General features: G+C 48.0%; 2 protein-coding genes across 7 annotated transcripts in view; one reads left to right on the top strand and one right to left on the bottom strand.

The window, feature by feature from the left end:
- The window catches only part of LOC143174564 (uncharacterized), a 115,002-nt gene extending 93,317 nt beyond the window's left edge, over positions 1–21,685 (top strand). For 2 of the 4 annotated variants that reach the window (XM_076368092.1, XM_076368090.1), the window contains exon 5: positions 13,342–13,439. In XM_076368092.1, coding sequence (XP_076224207.1) covers positions 13,342–13,416 — 75 coding nt within the window. In that variant the 3' untranslated portion in view covers positions 13,417–13,439. Of the gene's footprint in view, positions 1–13,341; positions 13,440–20,324 lie in introns of those variants that run through there. The other 2 variants (XR_012998715.1, XM_076368091.1) reach the window with 2 other exon arrangements.
- LOC116424631 (uncharacterized) overlaps positions 1–23,299 on the bottom strand; it is a 395,606-nt gene that overhangs the window by 55,040 nt on the left and 317,267 nt on the right. The window lies entirely within an intron of this gene.

The following is a 23,299-nucleotide window of genomic DNA, read 5'->3' as shown; positions in this document are numbered from 1 at the left end:
GCGGGCTCGACTTTGTAATGCGCGTATAAATCAGCCGGGTAAATCTCGTTCGCGATTAATTCCCGACAAGTTCCCGGTCGGTATAAATATTTGACTGGTCGCGAGCTCGCGCCAGGCCGGCGGTAATCCTCATTATAATAAACCGGCCGAGCGTGGCGGCCATTGCTACCGAGCTGGATAGGTGAATCTGTGTCGCCGCTGTTGACACGTGACCGCGCGATGGCTAGATACCGCGTCAAGTATAGTGTCGCCTTCCGTCAACGCGGTATCGCGTCGCTCGAATGGTGATAGCGAATAAATGAATAGTTTGTGTGAGAAACGAGTCGTGCGGAAATGGGATTAGTTAAAAATTAGTTGAAATTGAAAATTTAACAAGGTTAGTCGAATGTAGCGTAGAAGTTCATGTTCAAAGGTTGCGACGTTAACCTTCTGATTATTGTTGGTGTCTATAGATGGTCGTGAAATATTGACAATAATTGCAGCTAGCTCAATTACATCTTCTGTTAGTCTATACTATATAAACGCGATTATTTCAGATTACTTCGGTTTAGTTCAATTCAGTGTCTTCATTTCGACAAACTTCCCCATAAATACGTAAAATTCCATCAAAGAGTCAAGAATCACTCCGAAATTCTTTCGATCGCAATTTCGACGGCTCGAGGACACTATCGTGTGATCGCCAATGAAATCCCATCAGCGGGAAGACACAAAAATGATCGGGAATCGGCGTTGGAAAGGATCGTCGTGATTGAAATTGAGTGACGGCGGGGCGAGGCGATTCGTCATTATCGGAACAGCGGCTCTGTATTAAAATTGTTAGCAATTCGTTCGCGCGTCAATTCATTAATGCATCGTTTCCGACTGCGCGGCGATAGCGCTGGAAAACGCCGAGAGATCACGATTCCGTCGAAATTATCGGCGGAGCGTTAGTCATTATCGAGTGTAACAATTTACGCGGCACACATCGCCGATTAAATTCTCATCCAGCTGCTCCTGCGCCCACCGGTTGCCCCTCGACCCTCCCCCCTTTTCTTGCCCCTCGACCGGCCCCGGCGTTATTACTTTCGACGTGCTCCTGGAAATTTATAATACCCGCGAGGGTGCTCGTCCGGAATGTCGTCCGGCGAAAAAATGAAAATCGACGCTGTTTCCCGCGCGACGCGACGGGACGCGACGCGCGATTACCGGGGTCGTCTAATTAACGAAACCGTGCCCGCCCTGAATCCGTTCGATGGCCGCGCGCGCCGACCGTGAATCATCATGCTCCGCTCGTTAACGAACATTTTGGAGCTCGTGCTAAGCAGCGAAACGTGCCGCGCCGATTAAATTCGCATTTTTCGGTCGCGCTTATTGTCTTCGATCCGTGCCGCTTTCGCGCGTACAGGAATTACATCGATTTCGATGTAGCGTGATTAGATAAGTATCGAAATAGAATAGTTCTATCGTCTAGAGTTGTGTACTATTTTCACCAAACACAGAATTTAATAAGTTCATTAGGACATTATGAATATATGTAGCGAGAAACTTTCGAACACCCAAGGTTAATCTAAGATTCATTAAATAGAATATACAATAGAAACGTGGAAAGTCAATTTTAACGGAACAAATAATTCCGCTTAGTTGCGAAAGGATTCGTTTCACAGCTTCCGAATATAACGTACAATCATTTCATCAGAAACATGAATTTCCTCAATCTTTCCCCGATTCACCCGCATCTTCGGAGCGGCTCTATCCTAATCCAAGCGTCCGCAGCCTAATTACAAAGCGAACATCAATTTCGGCTTGTCGCACGAATTACAGGACGCCCATTCGATCGCGCGACGTTACCGTTTCCCAGGCGCCGGACCGCGACGCACGTTTCCCGACGTCGCACGGTGAATGTTGAACAGGCGAAAGCGGCGTCTCCATCCAGAAAAACTTCCCCCCGACTAATTCCCGAGCGTTTCAGCCTCCCCCCGACGCTGGCTGGTTCCTCCGGCGGCTTTTATCCGGGGCAGGTAGCCGAACGGTCCCCCCGTTGCGCAGAATTTGTCCAGCCTATTATTCGTCGGCGTCCCGTTAAAAGCGAATTCGATCGTGCGGATTAATTCGAGCGAAGCTCGACCTTGGCAGCCGCCCACCCTTCCAGCCTGCTAAACTTTCCGGTAGGTTGGAAGGTCAACTCGAGTCCTCGGGAGTCGCATTCGTCGCCGACGAGTTCCCCGAATGGAACGGCTTACCGGATGAAAGGAGCCCGTCGTCCTGCACGGGGAGAACGACGTCGAGGACGACGACGTTGTTGTCGTCGAATGAAAGGGTTGCCACGGAAGATAGGAAGCCGGTTGTTCGGGGAGGGTGGAAAAAGACGGGGACAACCAAGAGGGGTCGCGAAGAGGGGACGTAAGTGACAAGTTGAGGGATTGCCGCGCCTACGCGGCTGCATCTGCGCGATCATCCCCGACAAACCGTCGTGTTTACCACCGACTGCAACCTTTCCAACGTTTTTGAATCTATCCGGGTCCTGCGACTTTCCCGGAGATCCGAATTGACCCGACCCTTTCCGTTGTTAGCTAATTGCTGCGTCTTTCAGTGAGTCCCTTTGATCTACTCGCTTCGTTCGATCTAAGCAGGAATTACCGGTGAATATTTCACTTCGCTGGAATATTTCAATTTTCGGAATTGTAGACGGTTCTTTTGATTGTCACATTCCTTCATTCTTCACACACCAATCGCATCTTTCGTCGCTCCATTCGTTCTCACTCATTCAGCGCGCATCTCGAACTCATTCAAACATTCGCTCGCTACATAAAGCGCAGAAGACTAATTCGCAAAAGGAAAATCAGTGTCCCTGTCTTCCAAACATAAATCCCCCGATATTCGCGAACACTCTTCCCAATTCGATTCCCGCGTACCGCTCCCCGCTGCATCGTTTGTCCAAGATACTCGACAGACTGCCGCCCGACGAGCCAGCCCATAATTTTCACCGGCCCATCCAGATTGTCATGAAGCCAGGCCGTTGTAGTCCGCGATCGAGTCGGACAGGCTCGGATCGCGGCTAATAATTCGCCGGTTTTCGCGGCGCGTTTTCGAAAACGACAGAGCTTCGCATTCGATTATGGGAGGCTTGTATGCCGGTTCCCTTCGGGGAATTGCGGTGGCTGACAGCGGCGGCGACCCCGCCGCCGCCGCGCTCGCCCGGCGATCTCGATTCCGGCCGGGTAAAACAATGACGAATGCGTTCTCGCCGCGACAACCGGAAAAGCGGACCAACACCGGTCGAGATCGAGTCGCGGTGTTATCGAGACGGTTCCCCGCCGCTGGTGTTCTACACGCGGCCGGTCCGCGCGCGATCGTGTCCCGACGAAACCGGCGACACCGAAAGTTCGCTCGGCGACAGCGACCTGTACCGGCCGTGTCGTTCGTGCGAACGTTTCGGTTGATAGAGGATTTTGTACTCTGCTTTTCGGTTTGCGGACACGCTCGAGATTGGACTGGGGAATTTTGTCTTTCGGTTATCGTTACGCGCCCAAAAACGCGAACAGTTACGGATAGGGAACTAGATTTTTCGAGTTGATGCTTGATTTTTGAGAATTCTTTCAGATCGGAGAGGTATGCGATTGGAAGAATAGAAGGAAGTATGATTGGAGAATATAATATACGCGTATCTTGTTGATTTGCATGGGGAACGATGAAGAATTTAAAGCATTCGAGTAGATGGATGCTCTTGGCATCTTTAAATAACAGTAACTAAATGAAGTCCGCAAAACGAGGACGCAGTATCACCGATCAGCCGAATTTCGGTATACTTCGGTGAAACAGTTCTGCGGCTAGAGTTCGCTCTGCTTTTAATTAATTTAATAGCTGGGATATTTCGCGCGGCTCGAATGGAACGGGAGCGACCTAAATATCAGCGGTTTGACGTTTCCGAATGAATTTCCGGCCGGCCGAAAAACTTGGTATAAACTAATTGCAGCCGCGGACGTTCATTATCAGCTGGGCCGATATGCCAGGAATTTTTTCTGCATCGCTATTGCCCGATTGAACGGAACCGGACCGTGAAGCTAATTATAGGGACGCGCCGGTTGAAAGGCCCCGGGATTCGATACGCATAAATTATATTATAGTGGAGTGCGCGATTCGCGAATGAATTAGAAACGCGCGAGCAAGCGGAGATATCGTTCCGTGTATTATCGGCCGGCGATTTCCGGCACGTGTTCCACGCGAACCGGCACCGGCCATTGACGAGTCTATAGATAAAACAAGTCACGTAGGACGAAATGAACGTTCCTGTACCAATTACTTGTCCTTTCAACCCTAAATTCGCGTGAACCGAACCCCGAAATCAATATTACACGACGGCCTGTAACTCGCGCTTTAATCAACGATTAATTTAATCTAATAACGCGACGGCCCGATAATTGCGCCCCTTAATTCCCGTATAATTACGGGGACAAATCACGATATAAACGTGTCACGGCAAAAATATGCTCCGCGCGGCTAAATGAAACGTCACGTAATTGTCCGCCCTTAATTAAAAGTAATAAACTTTTCTTCCCGACGCGTATTAAATGCTCGCGGCGCACCGTCGACCGTTTCCTCGTTGAATAAACTGCGAATACAGTGCTCGGACAACCCCTGCCGCGTGATTATATCAATCGTTAAGCAACGGACTCGTCAATTTTCCTAACGGATAATTCAGTAGACCAAGGAGAATTTAGAATTGAATTCTGCGTTACCTTGAATAATCTCCGAAGCCAACCAAATTAAATTACTGATAAACTGAGGAAAAGCAGTTTCACCGTTCCTCGTTAGAGCCACATCGCGTAATAAAAATATTTCACCTGACTTAGTTTTTATTTTAGCCCTACATAACGTTCATCATTCGGCCTCTAACTAGTACAAGAATTCAAATGTTAGCAGCTTGTGTTTCTAGCTCGCTGTACAGCCTTCTCCGAGCACATCAGCGCAAGTTTAATAAGACGGTCCGAGGCGTTTCCGCGAGCCGCGTATTCCGGCGGTTTGCCCCGAGAAGAATGAAGCTGCCGGCCGCTTCAGCTCCGAGGATGGAGTGCGAGTGGAACGGGGAAAAAAGTCGTTCGAAATTCCGCGCCATATGCTCAATGGGTTCTCCAGACTGCCCCCTCCTGCCTCCGCCGGCCCCGGCGTCCCATCCTTCGGGGGCGCGAGCGCCGGTGGCCTCGCCGCAGCCACGGAGAAATTCAAATTTACGCACCGACTGCCCCGGGTGTGTTTTTCGAACTTATGAAAAATGAGTCTAGCCGAGGGTCTGCGCCACCCCGCCGACACCCACCCGCGCGCCGGCGAGCCACGGGGTTTACCGTCTTCGGCCTCCACGCCTTTTCCCTATTCCCTATCGTTTTCATTTTCGCCGCACCGCCGGAGTCGCTTGCCGGAACGGGTAATTAACCTCGCGCTGGAAATCAATTTAGGGATTCGGCAAGGTGTTGCTGGGAAGTTTGGTTTTATGTATGTTACGTAGATACAGTAATTTTCTTTATTCTGTACTGTCGATGCGTAGGTGGCAATTTTGGAACAATGGTGGGTCTTCCTTGCGCATGAGAACTCGTTGAGGTTTCGTTTACATTCGAAGGATGTTGAGACCTAGATTTACGTTCTTTGTGCCTCATCATTTGTTTATTTGTGTTTAGGAATATCTCGGATGGTAGGCATTGTAGAAAAATAATTGTATTTCTAATAATAACTCGATCGAAGTCGGGATAGCTCTTTCAGCATTTTCATAGAGAAAATTTCGAGTTCGACAACTTGGTAGCTCTTCATAGACGTGTGCTTGCGGAGAGCATTGGCGAATTCATTCAATAGCGTTTATGAATTTTAAGGATAATTACTTTTGTTGTCCATTGTACCAGCGACTGGATTTATGAATTTGTTTTCCGGCAGTTCAACAAAGGAGTCTTTATTTCGTCAAGAGTGTTCGATTTTCCATTCGATGATTGGATTATCCGCGCGAAACTTCATGCGCCGGAGAACGCTCGATCGAAAAGCGCGGGAAGAATTACCGCCGCGGTATTAATTGGTGAAAACAAACTATGGACGAGCGGGTATATCAATGGATCCCTTGTAAACAAGCCTGTTTTTCTATTCAATTCGACGCAGAACCGCTCCGATTCCGGGCGGCCCTATCGAGTCCCCATTCTTCCGGTTTTTGTGCGAGTTTAATCGTTGCTCGATCATCCGCCGGAAGCAAACAACGTTGTTAACCTGCTAGCGAGCATCCGGAATCAAGGCAGCCGTATGTAAACCCGTCACATGGAAACACCGGGTGCTTCTTCTTTTCCCGCATTACCATATCTTTCGCGTACCTCGTCCCATTTTTCTTCCGTTATTGCGGCCGGTCCTTTAACTCGGTTCATTTTTCACTCATCCAACGTTCCCAACGGCTGCCCCGAATACGGGAAGCTGCCCGGATCCAGTCGATTTCGCCGTTTTCTCGGGAATTTCGTCGAGTAGACCTGGGTAATATGAATCCCATCGTATTCATTACTTTGGATCGAGCACAAAGTTAACACTAGAACCGAGTAACAGGGTACAGTTGATTTATTCCCTGATATTCGTTTCAATAATGATACCAGCAATTGCAAAACTAGAAAATTAAAACCATTTACTAGTACGATGCTTCTATTTTACTTCGATGTTCTATGCGTTGATACGTTGCACACGGTTTAATATTGAAAATTTTATAAATTTGCTGCGTCGAATCAGATGGCGACTGAAAGACGCCTATCGAGTGTAAAGGGTTAATAAAGACATCGAAATGCACGAGAACCAGGACAGATTCATCCTCGGAACGTCCCTCCGCCTGTAGCGTCTAATAACACACACTACGTTAATCAGAAGATTAGCCGAACGGAGGATCAGCAGAGTTGGCCGGAAGATTATTCAAGGTTCGCAAGAACCTTATCACAGCCCTGAATAATATCCTCATTCACATGAAACTCGGGGCTAACGACGCGGCCGCTTGCGCGCTCGCGCTCGCGCGCAATCGTATTTCTTCCGTTTCCCTTTCATCTTTCTCTTTTTATAAGCATATATAACGCGGACGGGTAACGTAAAGCGGAAATGGTTTTCAATCCCGGGAAATGAAAATAAAAGCCGAACGTTACGATGCATTTCGGACGAGCATTCCGCCATTTACAACGGCGCGGCGCGGCGCGGCGGGCAACGGTCCGAGATAATCGAAGTTCCTCCGGCGGCGGCGGCGTCGGCGGCGGCGGGCGGCGTCACCGGAAATCAAGATGGCCGACGCGCCGGGACGGGGAGCGCCCCTCGGCTCACGTTTTCACGAGCGTTTTTTGCGAGCCCCCGCGACCGCACCGCGATGAATTATGGCGCATAACCTCGAGAGACACGGAGCCACGGTGCATATAACCTATATTTCAAGTTCTTACCGCGAAACGTGCGCGCTGGTACAGTGCACGGTCGCAGTAACTCGATCCAGCCTGACCTGAGCTAACGTTCTATGGGCGAGCGTAGGGCTACACGCCGCCGTACAGCCGTCGCTCCCTTTTCCGGCCGACCTTTTTACCCCTCCCCGTATCGTATTTTGACTCATCTTCCCATGCGTTTTTCATATTTCCCTGCACTCGTTCCTTTCAAACGAATACGCCGGGCTATAAACGTGTCGCCGCGGGAGAGCGAGCCGTTCCTAGATAGCGGCCATTCGTTTCGGTTTGGTGCCGGCCCGCTTTAACTTTTTTCTTGCGGCCAAAGCACTCTCGTTTCGGTCTACGACTGTTTCGTATTTTATTCCCGAGAATTCGCTATTAAGAACGAACAGACACGGTACATTTATCCTCGAATTCCGTTTATCTCTCGAATCACGGTGTCGCTTCGACTTAGTCTTTCATTCCGGACCGCTCTCGCTTCGATCCGCGATTATCCCACGGCGTTATTCTAAATAATATCCTGGAACGTGTTCATCCCGAGCCTCCGTTCGCCTCTCGAATCGCGATCTGTAAAATTTTTTTGCTAATCTTCCCGGGCACCGTGCCCGGACCGCCTAATGGATAAGTCGGCGGTTCGCCGGGCAACACGGACAAACAATTCTCGATAAAGCGGCGGGCATAAAAGTAGCTGTTCAAATATTTATCTTTGTATTAGATTCGACGGGGAAACCCGGCCACCAAACGGCTCGGCGTGCCTGGAACCTCGGCTCTCCCGCCGCTGCCCGGCTGAATTCAATAAGAGGGTTCCGGACAAATTACACGCCACTCGTCCCTTTTCGTCCGTCCCGTAGTAACCCGGACGAAGAATTCCTGGCCAGCTGCGAGGAAATTCTAACTGCGAGAGAGGCGATGCGGACATTACTGGAGATTATCCGTCTCCTTTCGCCCCCGCCATTGTTTCCCCTCGCGTTTCACCGTTCGCCGACGCAAGGAAAGGTCAAGTAGCCCCGGACCGTGAGTCCGGGGGACGGAGACTCTCGGTCTCGCGCCGCTGGCCCGCTCGTTTACCATCGTTTCGAGCCTTAACGAGGCTAATCGCGGACTGCGCTACGAGCCCCGGGATCCTCGAGGCCTTTGAATACCTTCACGCGGCCCACGTTCGCGTTTACTGCCTCCGCTCGGCTTCTTGCATATTTATCGCGCGTCCCGTCGTTTCGCGACTACGGAAGGATGCCATTCTTTCTTATGTACATCGATACTTGTAACGCACACTCGCGATTGGTAGAGCTTCTGTGGTGACTGCTTGGATGGATGATTTCTGGTTTCTGATATTCACTGTTTCAGTGAAACTACTTATTAAAATCATTCCGAGTATTCAATGCTTTTAAGGCATACTCGTGGAACAATGGAACCGAAACTAGTCACTTTGACAGGTACGGTAGTTCTAGTGTTAAGATTCATGATATTTTAGTATTGGTGATCCTTCTAGTCTTCTCTAAACTTTCACTAAGCTAAGCACAGTGCACCACTGTATTTATAGATACACCCAAACTTCTCGCATCTAAAAACGATGTGAGGTTCAGCTGACTGCTTCTCTTCACCTCTTATTTCCCATCAAACATACAAACCAAACGTCAGAACAAGAATCATTCGAAACGCGTCAGGCCACACTCCTCGATTTCCCACAACGAATTCCTGCAACGCGAACGCATTACGTTTTACGCGGGTCTCCTAATAACAGCGCGCCATGGAAGAGACATAAATACACATTCCCGCAGTCCGGCAGCTTCAACAATCGCCAGCGCGTCGGCCCGTTTCCGCGAAACGGGCATCCGACCCCCAAAGATAAGTGACGGCGATAATTCCGCGGCGATCTCGCGGCGCGATCGCCTCGCTTTTCGCCGGTTCCACGAAACGTCGCAACGATGCCGAGATAATTAGCAGGAAGCGAGCGCCGGCCTACGAGGGCATTAAAAGACGGAAGAGCCGCGCGACCGCGGCGCAACGGAAGCCGTGGCCCGCGAGACCTCTATCTTTATCGACGTGTCGTAAACGCGAGGCCGCGGGGCGCACGCGACGCGCTCGCGATGCGCTGGATTAAAATTGCGGGATGCGTACGGCCGAGCGCGCGCATTCGACCCCGGGATTACAAACTCGCGTAATTGCCGGCGAAACGCTGTCCCCCTCCGCCGGCGAGGTAATTCGATTCTTTTTTCATTATTCAAATTCGGCGCGCTTCGGCCTGATCGAATCGGCCGGGGAAATATCGAGCGCGCATCGGGCCGATCATCGGGGCCATTTTTTTTATCCCCGGACCTGTTGTGCGTATGTTCTTTTAATATGAATTTTCCCGGCGGGAGGTTACTCGATTGGTTCGGTTCCGCGCGATTATCGCGCTCGGTTGGTTTTAATAATTGTTTAGCAGAGGCGAGGGGATCACGGTAGAGCTAGCAAATAGGTCGAAACGGAGCGGTTTTGGAATCATTGGAAATATGGATTGTGGATAAGTTGATTTCGTAATAGGCAGGAATATAGGTCGGCGGAAATTTGCGTCGCTCTCTTATAATTCCCACGAAGGAATAATAAAGGAGCGTATTTCGTTGCTCCGCGGTTCCACGGTGAAAACTCACGGCTTCAATTTCATACGTTTCCTCCGACACGGGCAACGATCGCGCAATATCTCCGTTACCTTGAAAAAACGCCGCGGAGAATATCTCCGAACAAACCTCCGGCTGAAGGCTCGCAAAACACCGTACGGAACGTCGACCAACAATATTTCTCTTCAATCCTAGCGCAATAAGACCGACGCCGCGACGCGAACAACATCGGCGCTCGTATCGATAGAGAATCGAACCAGCAGCCAGCGAGAGCGCGGTGCCCGGCTATCGGTACGCGCTCTCGTTGTCTCGATTAAATTGACGTGGAGAGGGCCTCGAGGGCCTCGGGGGCCGGTTATACGATTTAGCAGGGGCGCACTATTGATTATTACAGCATTACAAAAATGCGGGGGAGTGCGCGCACCGCCTCGATAGACCCGTCGGTTTTTATAAACCGTCGTGGCTGATGGCTGGAAAACAAACGGGAAAAACCGGCGGCGGCGGCGGCGGCGGCGGCGAGGACGGGGGAAGGGGAATCGAATTAATGCCCAAAGCTGCCGTTTTAAACGTCGCTCGCTCTCGGCCGCGGTTTCCCGGAGGGGCTGCTTTAATAACGAGAGAGTCGTAAATTTTCGAAACCGAGGACGGGGCTTGCTTCGCGAGCCCTGCGCTTCTTCTCCTCGCGGCTCGCGCGACGTATTTAAATGCGAAGAAGTAGAACGCCGCTACTTTCCCCCGTTCACCCTTCCTTCCTCTTCGTTCTTTTTCATTCGGCCGCGCGTGAACGAACCGCCTCGCACGGTGCGACCTGTCGACGAAACCCCGAAATTCGACTAGTGTAACGGAAGTTGAAGGTTTCCAACGTGTTGCTGAGTAGTGCTATAGAATATTGTAGTAATGTTATATAATACAGTATTGTAGTGGTGCTATGCGATCTTGTTACTAGTCCACGTGTTTCGATTTCTCGACTATTTTCAATGAATAGATGAACAATAGATTAACAATCTACATTTCAGTTAATTCCGTTATTGATATCTTCTAATTCTTCTAATTTTGATAATATTCTGTTCAGTTTTCAAAGCATTCACTCATTTCTTCGTTCGTTCGTGAAAAAGCCCTTCCTCTCGCAGCTTCCGAACACTTGACTTACGACTCAATTATTCCGAAGTAAACCATCATTACTCAAGATCCACCTTTTCATTATCTATACTATAGTAACACTATTTCATTCGAAACACAAGAATTTTCCGCGAATCAATTCCGATTCTCTATTCATACAACGTTCGAATCGCAACGCAGGACATCCATTGTCACCGAAAAACCTTCGTAATATCTCCGTGACGTAAACAACAATGCAACCACCATATATTTAGCTCTATACCCTACAAGTTTCATCCGAAGCATTTCCCTCTAGCACTCATACTTCCCAAGTTACCGAGTTTTCTCCAAAAAACGTCCGTCTGGTCGCACTGTGCGTCGGCAAACCGCGCGGTTGATTATTCCGCCGATAATTGCCGAACGATCGCCGCCTCTTAACCCTCGAAAGTCGATCCCCGATGGAGCCGCGTCGCGTCGCGCTGGCTTCCGGCCGGGAACTTTATTTTAATGAAAGCCCGAAACGCGCTGCGGGGCCGGGAAATTATAAATTAGAAAAGTTATTTCTCGCCGGCAGGAGGTCAACGCGCGATTATTTAGGAGCGTATCGCGGCCACGCTTCCGCGGGGAACAATGGAAATCAATAGTTCAACGGACACCTCCCCTCCGCCGCTCCGCGTTTCTCGCTATCCGCGTTTCGAGTGTTACTTTTCGGCGGCGCTAACAATCGAAACAATTTCTTGTCCGTTCAAACCGGCCGGCGAATCGATAGCTGCCGCCGAAATTCACCGGGCCGAACCGTCGGAAGCGTTCCTCGGCGAAACGGCGAAAACTGGGCCGAACGGAAACCATTCTTTTTTTCCGTTCCCTTTCGGCGGGAACGAGCGAGCGAGAATGGAAGATACGGGAGACGTAATTACGTCGATTCTTCCGGGCGTGATCGGCTGCTTGGAGGAACGCGGTGATATTCGGCCGCTGTCAATTTTAACCGCTCCTCTGCTACAATTAAGAAATTGACACTTTCATCTCTCTAAACCTATCTCCCTTCTCCGATTAAAATGACACCAAACACGAGTACAATTGTAATTACTCGTACAATACAAGTTTTCGACATAGACAACGAACCGTCGAAATAGAGTTCAATAATAACCGAATCGTGTTACAACCGTGGCCAGTCGTTACAACCCGTCAACGGGAACCCAGTGGGAGCGACGACATTGTAGTTCTGAAGAAGTTCCTGATGTTGCAATTATCCGAGCTTTAGTGTGCATTCTACAAGGCACTACATATCCGTTTAACGGATTAAAATGGGACACTCTGTAGGTGTGCAGGCGTCACATAGATCTCGCGCCGTTGCTGCCGCGACGCGTTCTAATACGAGCATCTAGACAGGCCGCCATGTAGCTGACAGGCTACGGAAGCAGCCAGCGTGCGGATGATTTAAAAATATAATATATTCAACGGTTGACCGCCGCTGCGCCGCTTAACCAGCCGACCGTACCAGACTTTGAGGCTCTCTCATTCACTCTCCCTCGTCTTCTGTCTCTCTCTCTTGCTCTCTTTCGCTCTCTCGCTCTCTCCGACTCACTTTGCATCGCTGTTCCACTCTGTCCCCGGTGTCCTTTGTTTCCCTTTTCTTTCGATCCCGTTTTTCCAACGGCAACGTCGTCGTAATTGGTGTTTAACTTCCGACTAATGCGAACGCTTTTAAACCGTGCCAAAGAGAATTTCTTGGTCGGACTCCGCTTGCCTAGGCTTCTTTGCGGTTTTTAAACCGCCATGAAGTAATAACGATGATCACTTTTATCGGGAAGAAAGGAGTCCTCCGTGACCCGGCCACCGCGCGAACGCGGCTCGCTTTAACCCCTTGCCGTACAGTGAGACTCGCGATGAAGGTTTCTGGACTAATTTAACGACGATCGATGTTGTTCGTTACCCACGGATCAAAGAACAACTATTTTGCTATTATCGTTGTATTATCTTCGAATAAAATTTCCACTTGTAGAATGGACACTTTTGTTGCATTTCCAAATTGTCGATAGTAAAATGGTACATGAGCTTAGTGGCGAAAGTAAATACGCCAAGGGGTTAATCCTCGCACAATACGCCCGAGTCTCGCTTCAACCCTTCGGCAGCGCCAACAATTTATTTTCAGAATCATTTCGAATATTCAATGCTTCGGAAATATCAATAGTTGCCAAATAAAAAAATTGAAACCAGTCATTTCGTTAACATTCTGCTTCCAGGATTCGCAGACTGCGTCGAGCTCGAGGTTCGCAGTAGAACGAGTAGAAGTTAGCTGCGACCGATCACGCGAATGAGGTACCGGACTGTGAAGTTTATGGAAATACAGGTATTCGAGGATTGGTATCAAATAGACGTCTGGTTTCCTTGCGGATCGTTCGACAAAGGTCCGGTCGAGATAAGAGTTTCATTGTTTCGTATGAAAGTTTTTATTACGCCGCAGTTTTAGGGGATCGTGTCTCTCGTAAAGGCATAAAATTCAAGATCCAGTAATTACAGAGCCGCCCCGCCGAGTCCCGTGTCCCTGGCGTACAACCTAATTCCTTTGACCATAGATTGGGAAGAGTTACGGCCACGGGGAGACGGCGGAAGCCGCGTTTCGCCTGAAAAATGGCGGGACTCGCTCCGAGGCCCGGGAACACGCGAAAGTTCGATCGCGTTCCGTGTCGCGGCTCGTCAAAAGATTCGAGATACCGTTAAAGGTTGCACGGTTGCCTGTGCGCCACTTTCAATAAGTATTTACGATTTCATTGGCGGATCGTTCGTTCGTATCGAGAGTATCATCCGCGAGTCATTAACTCTGCAGCTATTCGCATACGTTCACTGGAGACCAGAGTAATTACGATTCCGAATCGTTTGGAAATAATTGCGATTCGATTAATCATAATATAGAGATTGATTCGATGTGTTTAGAAATGAATCCTTACACGAAACGAAATTAATGCTGAGTAACGAATCCTTTACCATCAAATCATATTTCGCGCAAAGTATTTCTCGAACCGACGAATCGGGAATTTATTCGTTATGAAATTGTTTGCGCGGTGATTTTATTGAAAATAGGAAACAAAACGTGTATTAAGAGGTTAATCGAAGCTGCTTTATTTCGACCAGCTTCTGGCGTACGATCGACGAGCTGGAAACATTATCGGTCCGGTCATCGTATCGAAGGGATTGAATTATTCTAGCATGATTTTGGCTGGTGCGGTGATTTCATGATTTATGGGGACCGAAGACTGCGCTCGGACGCTGTTGCAGCGATGCTCCGTTCCAGCGGGCAACTTTGCCGTTCCGATTACTCGGACGGCCGTTGTGTTGTTCATAAACGCTTAACCATGGTTTCGAAATCGGTTTAGGGGTTTATGAAAAGCTTTTCGAAACGGAATATAGTAAATTGTTTAAAAGCTGGCCGCGCCGGCGTTATCGATGAATTTTTCCGGGAAAATCTGCTGCGCCGATGCACGCGGCCCGTATCTTCCGTGTATTCCAGCGGTTCTCAATTCATTTTCATTACATCAACGTTTTCGTTCTATCAAAAACTTTTCCCTCTAGCCGTGAAGCATCGATAATCCTCGAAACTCCACTTCAATCCATCTCCTATAGCTATTCAACCTAACCCGACCTCTCTATTCCCATTCTAGTCTGAACAAATCATCGTACACCTCAATTCTTCACCTGTTTCTCTGTTATCGATTCCACAAATTGCCCAAAATTCATTTCAAACGTCCACCAAAAACTTGGCTACCAATTTCCAAACGGCGGAATAATAATTATACAATTATTTTATGCCACATATGATGCAGCAAAAATCATTATCTTCATCAGTGTTATCGTGTAACTTTAAACTCACATATCAGTATATTGGCATCTTGTTGATTTATTTCATTTTGCACTCGAAGTGGTGAATAAAATTAAGTAATCAGTTAACTTCAACTTTTATACGCTCAGGCATGAAAGTTTAACGTCATTGTAACTTGAAAGTTACAAAATACACTCCTTTGATGAAATTATTGAAACTATTGAATACATTGTTAATTCGTATTCATATGTGGGTATCTATTAATTTTGTACTGCATAGATTTTGTTATAACAATGAACAAAAATTCGGTCCATAAAGGGTTGACTGGTTAAGTTGGTCTAGAAATCTTTATCGCGAGACTCACTCGTCATCGTACGGCAAGGGGTTAAGTCATCTTCTCTCGTCGTTCGCTGATAAAGCGAGTACTTCGTTGAACTCCGAAACAATAGCAGCTCCGATATTTGCCCGCAAACCGCCGGCGCGCGTTCGAGCTAACAGCTGAGCCGCTCGGATGTCCCCGGTCACGATGTCCGAACACGAAACACAATTTTAATAGGCGATAGCCCCGGCAGGCTGCGGATAATGACGGAGGGAGGGAGCGATTTATAATCGCGGGTCATATCATCGCGGCGTACACGCACGGCCGCGCGGAGGCCGCGTCACAACGATTTTTTACATCAACGTGCGGTGGCCATAAATCAATTAAACAAAAAACCGCGAGGCCTGCGAGTGACAAATTCAGCTGCGCGACTCGGTCGAGCCACCTGGAGCGGATTTGATTCGCGCACCGACCGTTGTGTTGCCCTTTCCGGTTCGTTACGCCTCTGACCCCGCTGTTAAACAATCCCCGCCGTTGTCGTTCCTATTTTTATTCCCTGTTCGACGGATCAACGAGTACGCGTGTCTTCGCCCGCTCCGCGGGAACCGTGTTTTTTCGTGACAATTCGGGACGCGACTCTCGGGTACCACTCGATTCGATGCAGCGAGATTGTAAAGTTTCGCGTGTAACGTTCGGCTTCGGAACGATGCGTCGATGTGTGTAATATTGAAGTAAAATAGCTTTGTTTCTCAATGTACTTGTGATTTCCCTTCGAGTTAGTTACGAAGAATCTCGTCTTTGTCTCGTAAAATATTGCTAAATATTTCTAGTGAGAAACGTCCGAGTTTCTAGTGAGAAACTGTCTCATCAGGAGACGTTCAAATATTTCTAATGAAAAACTTCCGAGTGCAAAGGGTTAGTAGGTTGGTATAAACGAGGTTTGTAGTCGTCCAATGCTTGAATATGCAAATGACGATAATGGCAGTCTCATAGTTTTAGCCCTTTGAACTCTGTAGGTTCCAATATTGCATCACTTATAATATTAAATTAATATTAAATTAATATTAAAACAACCTAAAGTACCAAGGGTTAGTATCGCAAATAAAAGAATATAATGATTTAATCAACTAAGAATCAACTAATTAGCAAAAAGAATTGCTTCTGACCATCGCCGATTTCAAAGTGAGCGTCGTGTTATCTGCATGTTTTCTGGTTAATTACAATTTCGATAGAAAAATATTGACTTCCCAGTTCTCCTTCCATTAATTAGATTCACCCGATTCTCCAACACTCTTCCAATTTCAGTAAAAAATTTCGTAGCACTCACTCCGGCAGTTTTTTCTTAATACCTTCATCCACCGGGGCACCGTTCCCAGTTACAATTCCATCCGCAAGAGAATATACGGGTAAATCGGCGCGGCAATTCCGGCGAATCGATGAAATTCCAGGAGGCGGAGCGGGACGGAGCAGCTTGTTCGCCGTTCCGTCATGTCCCCTCGGTTTTTGTCGTGCGACGAAGATGTTACGCGCCGCGACGCGTCTCGCCGCGTCCTCGGAGGAGGTGAAAACACGGTGTCGCGCCGGCAAAAGCTTAATTGCTCAGGGATTCGAGCTCGTTAGAGCCAGTGTCCCAGGTACTCTTACGTTCTTCCGGGCAGTCGCCTCGTCCTCGATTTACGTAATCCACCTGGCATCCCTTTAAAGAATTTCCGCTTCCCAGGACGCGCGGCTCTTCCGCGTCCTCGCGCGTCAAGAAGCGGGAAACATCGGAAGAAAAAGACCCGACCGATTCGATTCCCGGCAAGAATTTCTCATTTAAATATTTCCACGGATCGACGAGCGAATGAAACATCATTGTCGCGCATTGTCATTTGTTCGTACGCGCACTACTTTGGAAGGCTACGAATCAGGCAGATTTCCAATTTTGCACACGCCTACCCAAAGGTTTATAAAACCCACACAAGATACGGAGACGATAGATGTACAAGATAGATTCAAGCTAGACAAACGAGACGGAGTACACAGATGTCGTTGCAGACACTCGCACGAGTATCACTGAATTCTCTTAATAAACAGCATATTTCCACCGAAGTAAATATTAATACAGTCCACTTCCAATCAGTCGCGCAAAGTTTCGAAATAGAAAACGCGTACTCGACAGTCATCGTCTTCCAGCCTCCGCGCGATTCGTTTCCGACGGTGTTAACGGCGAACAGTTTCGCTTTATTCTTCGTTAAGGTGGATTTTTTGAGCAGTTAGGGCACGAGGCGGCCCCTCCGGGAACGTTACGGTTCCCGTGGGATTCATTTCTCTCCGGCGCCGCTCCGCTCACTCACGATCAATTCCAGACTTTGCTTCTTACCCCCGCGCAACTTCGAATTGGCCGGATCCGTGGCTCGTTATATCCCGATGTCGTGAGTGCACTTACACCGTCGCCGCTTACAATCGTTTCACTCACCCGGCTGATGATGATTTTGCTTCCGGACCTCTTAAAACTTCGAGCCATCCCGCGGGAATCCTTCGCCGCCCACTTATTACGCTCGCCGGGATCCCCATCAATCTAACTTCAAAATGGAATTTCGGGATTGCCCGGCCGCGCCTGTCTACCGGCAGCGTCGCGGCTCGTCGCGGAAATAATGCGCTCTACACGGTTCGAACCGCTGATAGGTCAAAGGGACTGCGTCGGTTACTAATCCCTTCCGCTGGGAAGCTTCCCCGTAGAACTGTTCAACGTTTCCCTATGAGAAAACGTCCGTAAATTAAGAAACAAGGCCATTTTACTTCAACATTTCGGGTCTTCCAAGTGGAAATCCTGCAAATTTCACCTCATATATTTTTCTAGATTATGACCACTCTGCTCATTTTCAATGATATCAGATCATTCCTCGAGAAATATTTTCCTGAAACTTCATTTCGAACACGATACTAAAATTCTATTATCAAAAGTTCTTTCGCTAAGTTCCTCGCGGTACGCGCCATTAGACGCGCGAGGAGCACCAGGTAGAACTATAAGCAGCCGCATACGCGGTGACGATAAAGAGCACACGCAATTAACTCATCCGCGACGCTGGTGGGTTTATCATCGTTCGAAGTAGCTAATCTCGCCTCTCCGGCGCTCCATAAGCTGGAAGCGACCCGTAGAAACTGGAAACTTGCCGGAGACACGTCCTCCGCGGCCCTAACTTCTACCCGCGATTCTTCCCCGCTCGTCAATGGAATATCAATGCAGGTGCTCGCGGTCCCTGTACTATTCTCCGTCGAGTGCTCGTAAAAGTTTCGACGGGTATGCTACTCGACAAAGAAGCGGCGAGAAAGGAAGAGGGAGAGTCGGGGACGCCGGGGAACAACGAGGCAGGAAGGCGGGTTGCGTGGCAAGAAAAAAGATGGATGGCTGCTGGATGGTCCACTTTATTGCACCGGCGGATATTGTATAGCTTATGGCTGCGGGCCGCAGAGGAAGAAGGAGAAGCCGGGCTCAAGGAAAGAGTTTTCCCTGGGAAAACGAATGATCTATCGCCCGGCGCACGGACCGGGTCCCGTCTAGGGCGGGCCACGGAACGAATTTTTGGTCGGACCGAGCTCCTAAACCGGAAAATCGCCGCCCGGCCGAATTACCCGGGCGATCTATGGTTCTCGTGTTCGGTTCAACGTTCTCCTCGCTAAAAATGCTTCTGTAGTAACTCAACGTTCAACCTTCGCTGCGAACTGAACGCGTTTTGCGCTGCTTAGGGAATTTGGTCGAACTTTGCTTTGTGATTTGGTTGCTTCTGCGTGTAGGAGAGATTGTAGGGAATTTAGTTATTTAATGTCTAACGAGAATCTAATTTATAGTCAGTTCTAGAACTTAGTCTAAAATCTGACGAAATGCTCAACTTTGCGATTTGATTGCTCCTGTGTGTAGGAAAGATTGAAGAGAATTTAGTTATTTAATGTCTAAGGAGATTCTAATTTATAATTCATATTAGAACGTAGTCTAAAATCTGATGAAATGCTCAACTTTAAGATTTGATTGCTTCTGTGTAGGAAAGATTGAAGAGAATTTATAAGTTATTTAACGTCTAAGGAGAATGTAATTTATAGTCCATTTTAGGGCGTAGTCTAAAATCTGACGAAATGCTCAACTTTTGTAGTAGATATTCGATTCGATTGTACAATATGATGAAACAGCGAACGTTTAATTCGCGGCTTAACGATCCCCGCAACGGCGCACCAGCGACCAACCCCCGCTGAACGAAAGATTTAAGCTCGAACCGGCGCTCGATCGATTCGCGCCGGGGCGCGAACTTTCCCGCCGATCTCCGGGACGATTATAATTTTATAATCTGGCATCTTCGCAAAAATGCCCGTTCCCTATCGAACTTCGAGAGTCGAGTTCCCATCGAAATCGGTCATCCCTTACCACCCTTCGAAGCTTATCTCCGAACTTTGTTTATCCGTCCGGACGATTCTCGAGGATTTCCAAAAAATTTAAGACCGTCGGAGTCGCAGAGGTCGCCGGGACTTCTCCGGGAACCGAGAAGTTCAGCGAATCGCGATGGGAAACCAACTGCGACGCAGGCTATGTGGAAATGAACTCTTAAATGCAGTGAATGGCTTTCAGTTCACGCGATTCTTTCTCGAATTTTAGTGTTAATTGTAGTAATTGTAGTGATAATGGTTAATTAATATTGTCTATAATAGTGTTGAGACGTAACGAATAGCAGCACTAATCCCTCGAGCATTCAATTGAACAATCGATCGCGATAACGTTATTGTAGAATATATCGATTCCATTACATAATTCTATGCAACCGTAATAATTATACTATTGACCTAATTTTCCTTAGTTTTAGGGATCAACGCTAGATTAATTAATATTATCTTTAATAGTGTTGAGACGCAACGAGCAGCAACACTAGTGCTCGAGCATTCAATTGAACAATCGATCGCGATAACGTTATTGTAGAATATATCGATTCCATTACATGATTCCGTGTAACCGTACTAATTATTCTATTAACCCAGTTGTCTTTAGTTTTAGGGAATAACGATAGGACGCAGCGGTCACGGTGTATTTGTAATTACAAACACGATGTAACTCGCGTTTACAGTTTCATGACGGACGCAGGGGTAGGGTCATCGGAGCTGGAATCATGGCGGGCAGGGAGAATGCCCATTAGCGGCAGATGTGTCACTTTGGAGGCGACTTCCTGAATAGTGGATGCCTCGGCTACCCTGTTGATGTACTAATCAGGTAAGCAGCTCGAAGACAATGCATGATGTACGAGCAATTCGAGCTGACCAGCCTCTGGGTTCGCGCGAGCTCGTTTCGACCAATAATCGCGCCTGGCCTGCCATCGACCGACGAACCAGACGAATCTACACCAGAATTGAATACAACGAGGAAAGTATTTCGCGCTCAACTATCCAAGTCTTTTCCAGCAAAGATCAATCGCTTGAGAATCAGTTGTCAATTATTTGGCATTAGTCTCTACGTTACGCTATTACATATTCATCATTAGATAAATATTGTCTATTGCTTAATTATTATTGATGCTTATTATCACCACTTCTTGCTAGATCTAGCACTACTACCGAGCATTTGATACGACTGAAATGTAATCGCTATGAATATTAGTCATAGATTATTTCCGGTTTCTTCAGACGTTCATTACAGTATTCAAGTGAAACTATTTTCAAGATCATTTCGAATATTCGATGCTTCGATATCAATAATTGCGAAACAGGAAAACCTAAACCAGTCATCACGGTAGTTCTAGTGCTAGTTATCATTACTATACTCTATTACACAATTATTTCCAAGGAATTCGAAGACTCCGTTCATCGAACAACTCGAGTCCAACAATCATCCAGGTTTCCCATTGATCTTCGCAAAGGAGAAACCGAGCAGCGCTTCGCCGGATCGAGCGTTCCCGAGGACCACGGAACGGGGCAAAGAGATCGAGAAGGTGAGCGAACGACCACTGGATCAAACCGAATCCAATAACTCCCGCGGGATTACAACTGCGACCCTCGGGAACGCTCGGGTTCTCCCCGAAGACGTGGAGGTTGCGGCGCGGAGGAAACCAAGGGGAGCGACGAGAGAACGGAGTGGGAAAGGTGTTGGGATAAGGGAAGGTGGCTGAGAAAGGTGGATCGTCGCCGGGCTGGGATATTTCGTCGGGGCCGAGCAAACCTTATATCGCAGCCCGCATTCGTATCAGGTACACCGAGTAAACCTGCCCCGCTCGGGCTCCATACCCGGCGAAGAAACAACGGCGGCTTGTCTGTTGATTTTCTGGCGAATTTTCCGACTGCTTACCGTGACCGGGCGCACGAGGAATCGACAACACCGAGGCGATTTTTTCCTACCGGAATCTACTCGCTGCGTCAGACGGTAACAACGAGAAGCGAGTCACTGATGAAAACCCTTTGCACTCGAGAAGTTTTTCGGAAATATTCAATATTTTCCAACGAGATACAGACGACATTTTCTTAGATTGAATTAACACAAACTACCAGAGGGGTCAAATGACCTATGCCTGATGTCTTCTTTTCGCAATTATTAGGAAGGTAACAAATGTTTCTCTGAGAAATTATTAAAAATTCATTTAGCACTATGCGAATTGAATTGTAAATCAATTAAAGTCTGAACAGATGCACTCTTGGAGTTTCTACAGGGAAATTTTGAAAAGTCAATTGAACTCGGTAGTTTTAGTGTTAAGAAATCTCACATGCATCGAGAACTATTTTCTTTCAATATTTCGTACATTGATGCACTATACGAAGTTTAATATTAAATATCGGAGTTCGCAGTTTTGCTGTGTCAGATCATTTGGTGACTTAGAGGCGCCTCTGGGGTGAAAAGGTTAACCCTTAGCAGTCCCGTGTCGAGTCTGACTCGACATATTTTATTGCAACCTCTACTTTAACAATTTTTTCTATATTTATTTGTAGTATCAAAATGTACCATTTAAAGGTAACACTTCAATGACTCCCAAATATTCTCGAATAAATAAATAGAGCGTCATATCAAGCTGCAATTGAATGAACCGACCGCAAAGGGTTAATGTTCGAATATTTTCGATATTTCAGTGCTGGAATATTCGACTTTGCAAACATTACGTGTTAACGAGGATAAAATGAGCTACACGTAGCCCGGTGAACCAGCACCGAACACGTGCGAATGATCTCACGAATGACCTCTGTTAGCCCAGCGTCCCGTCAGTGGAAAGAGATTGATATGCAAATGGAGACACAGCGCGAGCCGATAGGTCTGGAGCCACGGTAGCTGTTCGGGCGTGTGCGCTAATTCCATCAGCAGTGCTTGGTAGGCCAATACGAGTCTTCCTAATTATTCTCACGACGCTTCGAGGTGTACAGGTGCGCGATGCGTCCATTAGGAACGTTGTTCCAATGTTCGGAGAGCGGTGCGGCCGGCTTCATCAGAACTCAAACGACTCATTCGGGAATAATTTGTCTACTTCAACGGCGAACGGAGCCCCTATTTTCCTGGGGGAACATTTTCAAGTCGGGAATCGTTGATCTCGTCGCGATAACGAAAGTTTTCTTCCTCTCGTTCCCGTTCGAGCCGAGTTTCCACGGAAATCCGCGACTTTACGAACGCGCCGGCAAAGAGAGAGAGACAGAGGAGGATGGAAAAGGAGAGGAAGAAAAATGGAAAAAGGAAGAGAGGGGTCGAAAGAGTTGGAAGTTTTCAGAGCGCGGAGGTCGAGGAATGAAAGGGCTTTTAATGCGAGAATCACGGGGCGAGACCGCAACGGCACGATTAAAAAAGAATAACCGGTCGGCCGGCGGCCGCGGCGCACGTCGAAACCGGCAACAAATGTAAAAACTGCGCCGGCCGACGGGGAAAAACAAAACACACGGAGGAACAGGTGATCGGCAAACAGTGCCACGGAACCAAACCGCGCGCGAGCCATCGTCGGAGCGGCGAAACAAAATATTTGTGCGGTTTCAACGATTTCCGTGGCGCGCACCGTCGGCTCCCTACAAATTCAATTTCTCCGGGAAGATTCGTTTACCGCCCGTTGCATAACACCCGCGCAGGACACGTGCACGGAGT

This window comes from Nomia melanderi, chromosome 5 (genome assembly GCF_051020985.1).
Source record: "Nomia melanderi isolate GNS246 chromosome 5, iyNomMela1, whole genome shotgun sequence".
NCBI lineage: Eukaryota > Metazoa > Arthropoda > Insecta > Hymenoptera > Halictidae > Nomia > Nomia melanderi.
The sequence above is the reverse complement of the archived record's forward strand: the minus strand, read 5'-3'. Positions and strand labels throughout refer to the sequence as shown.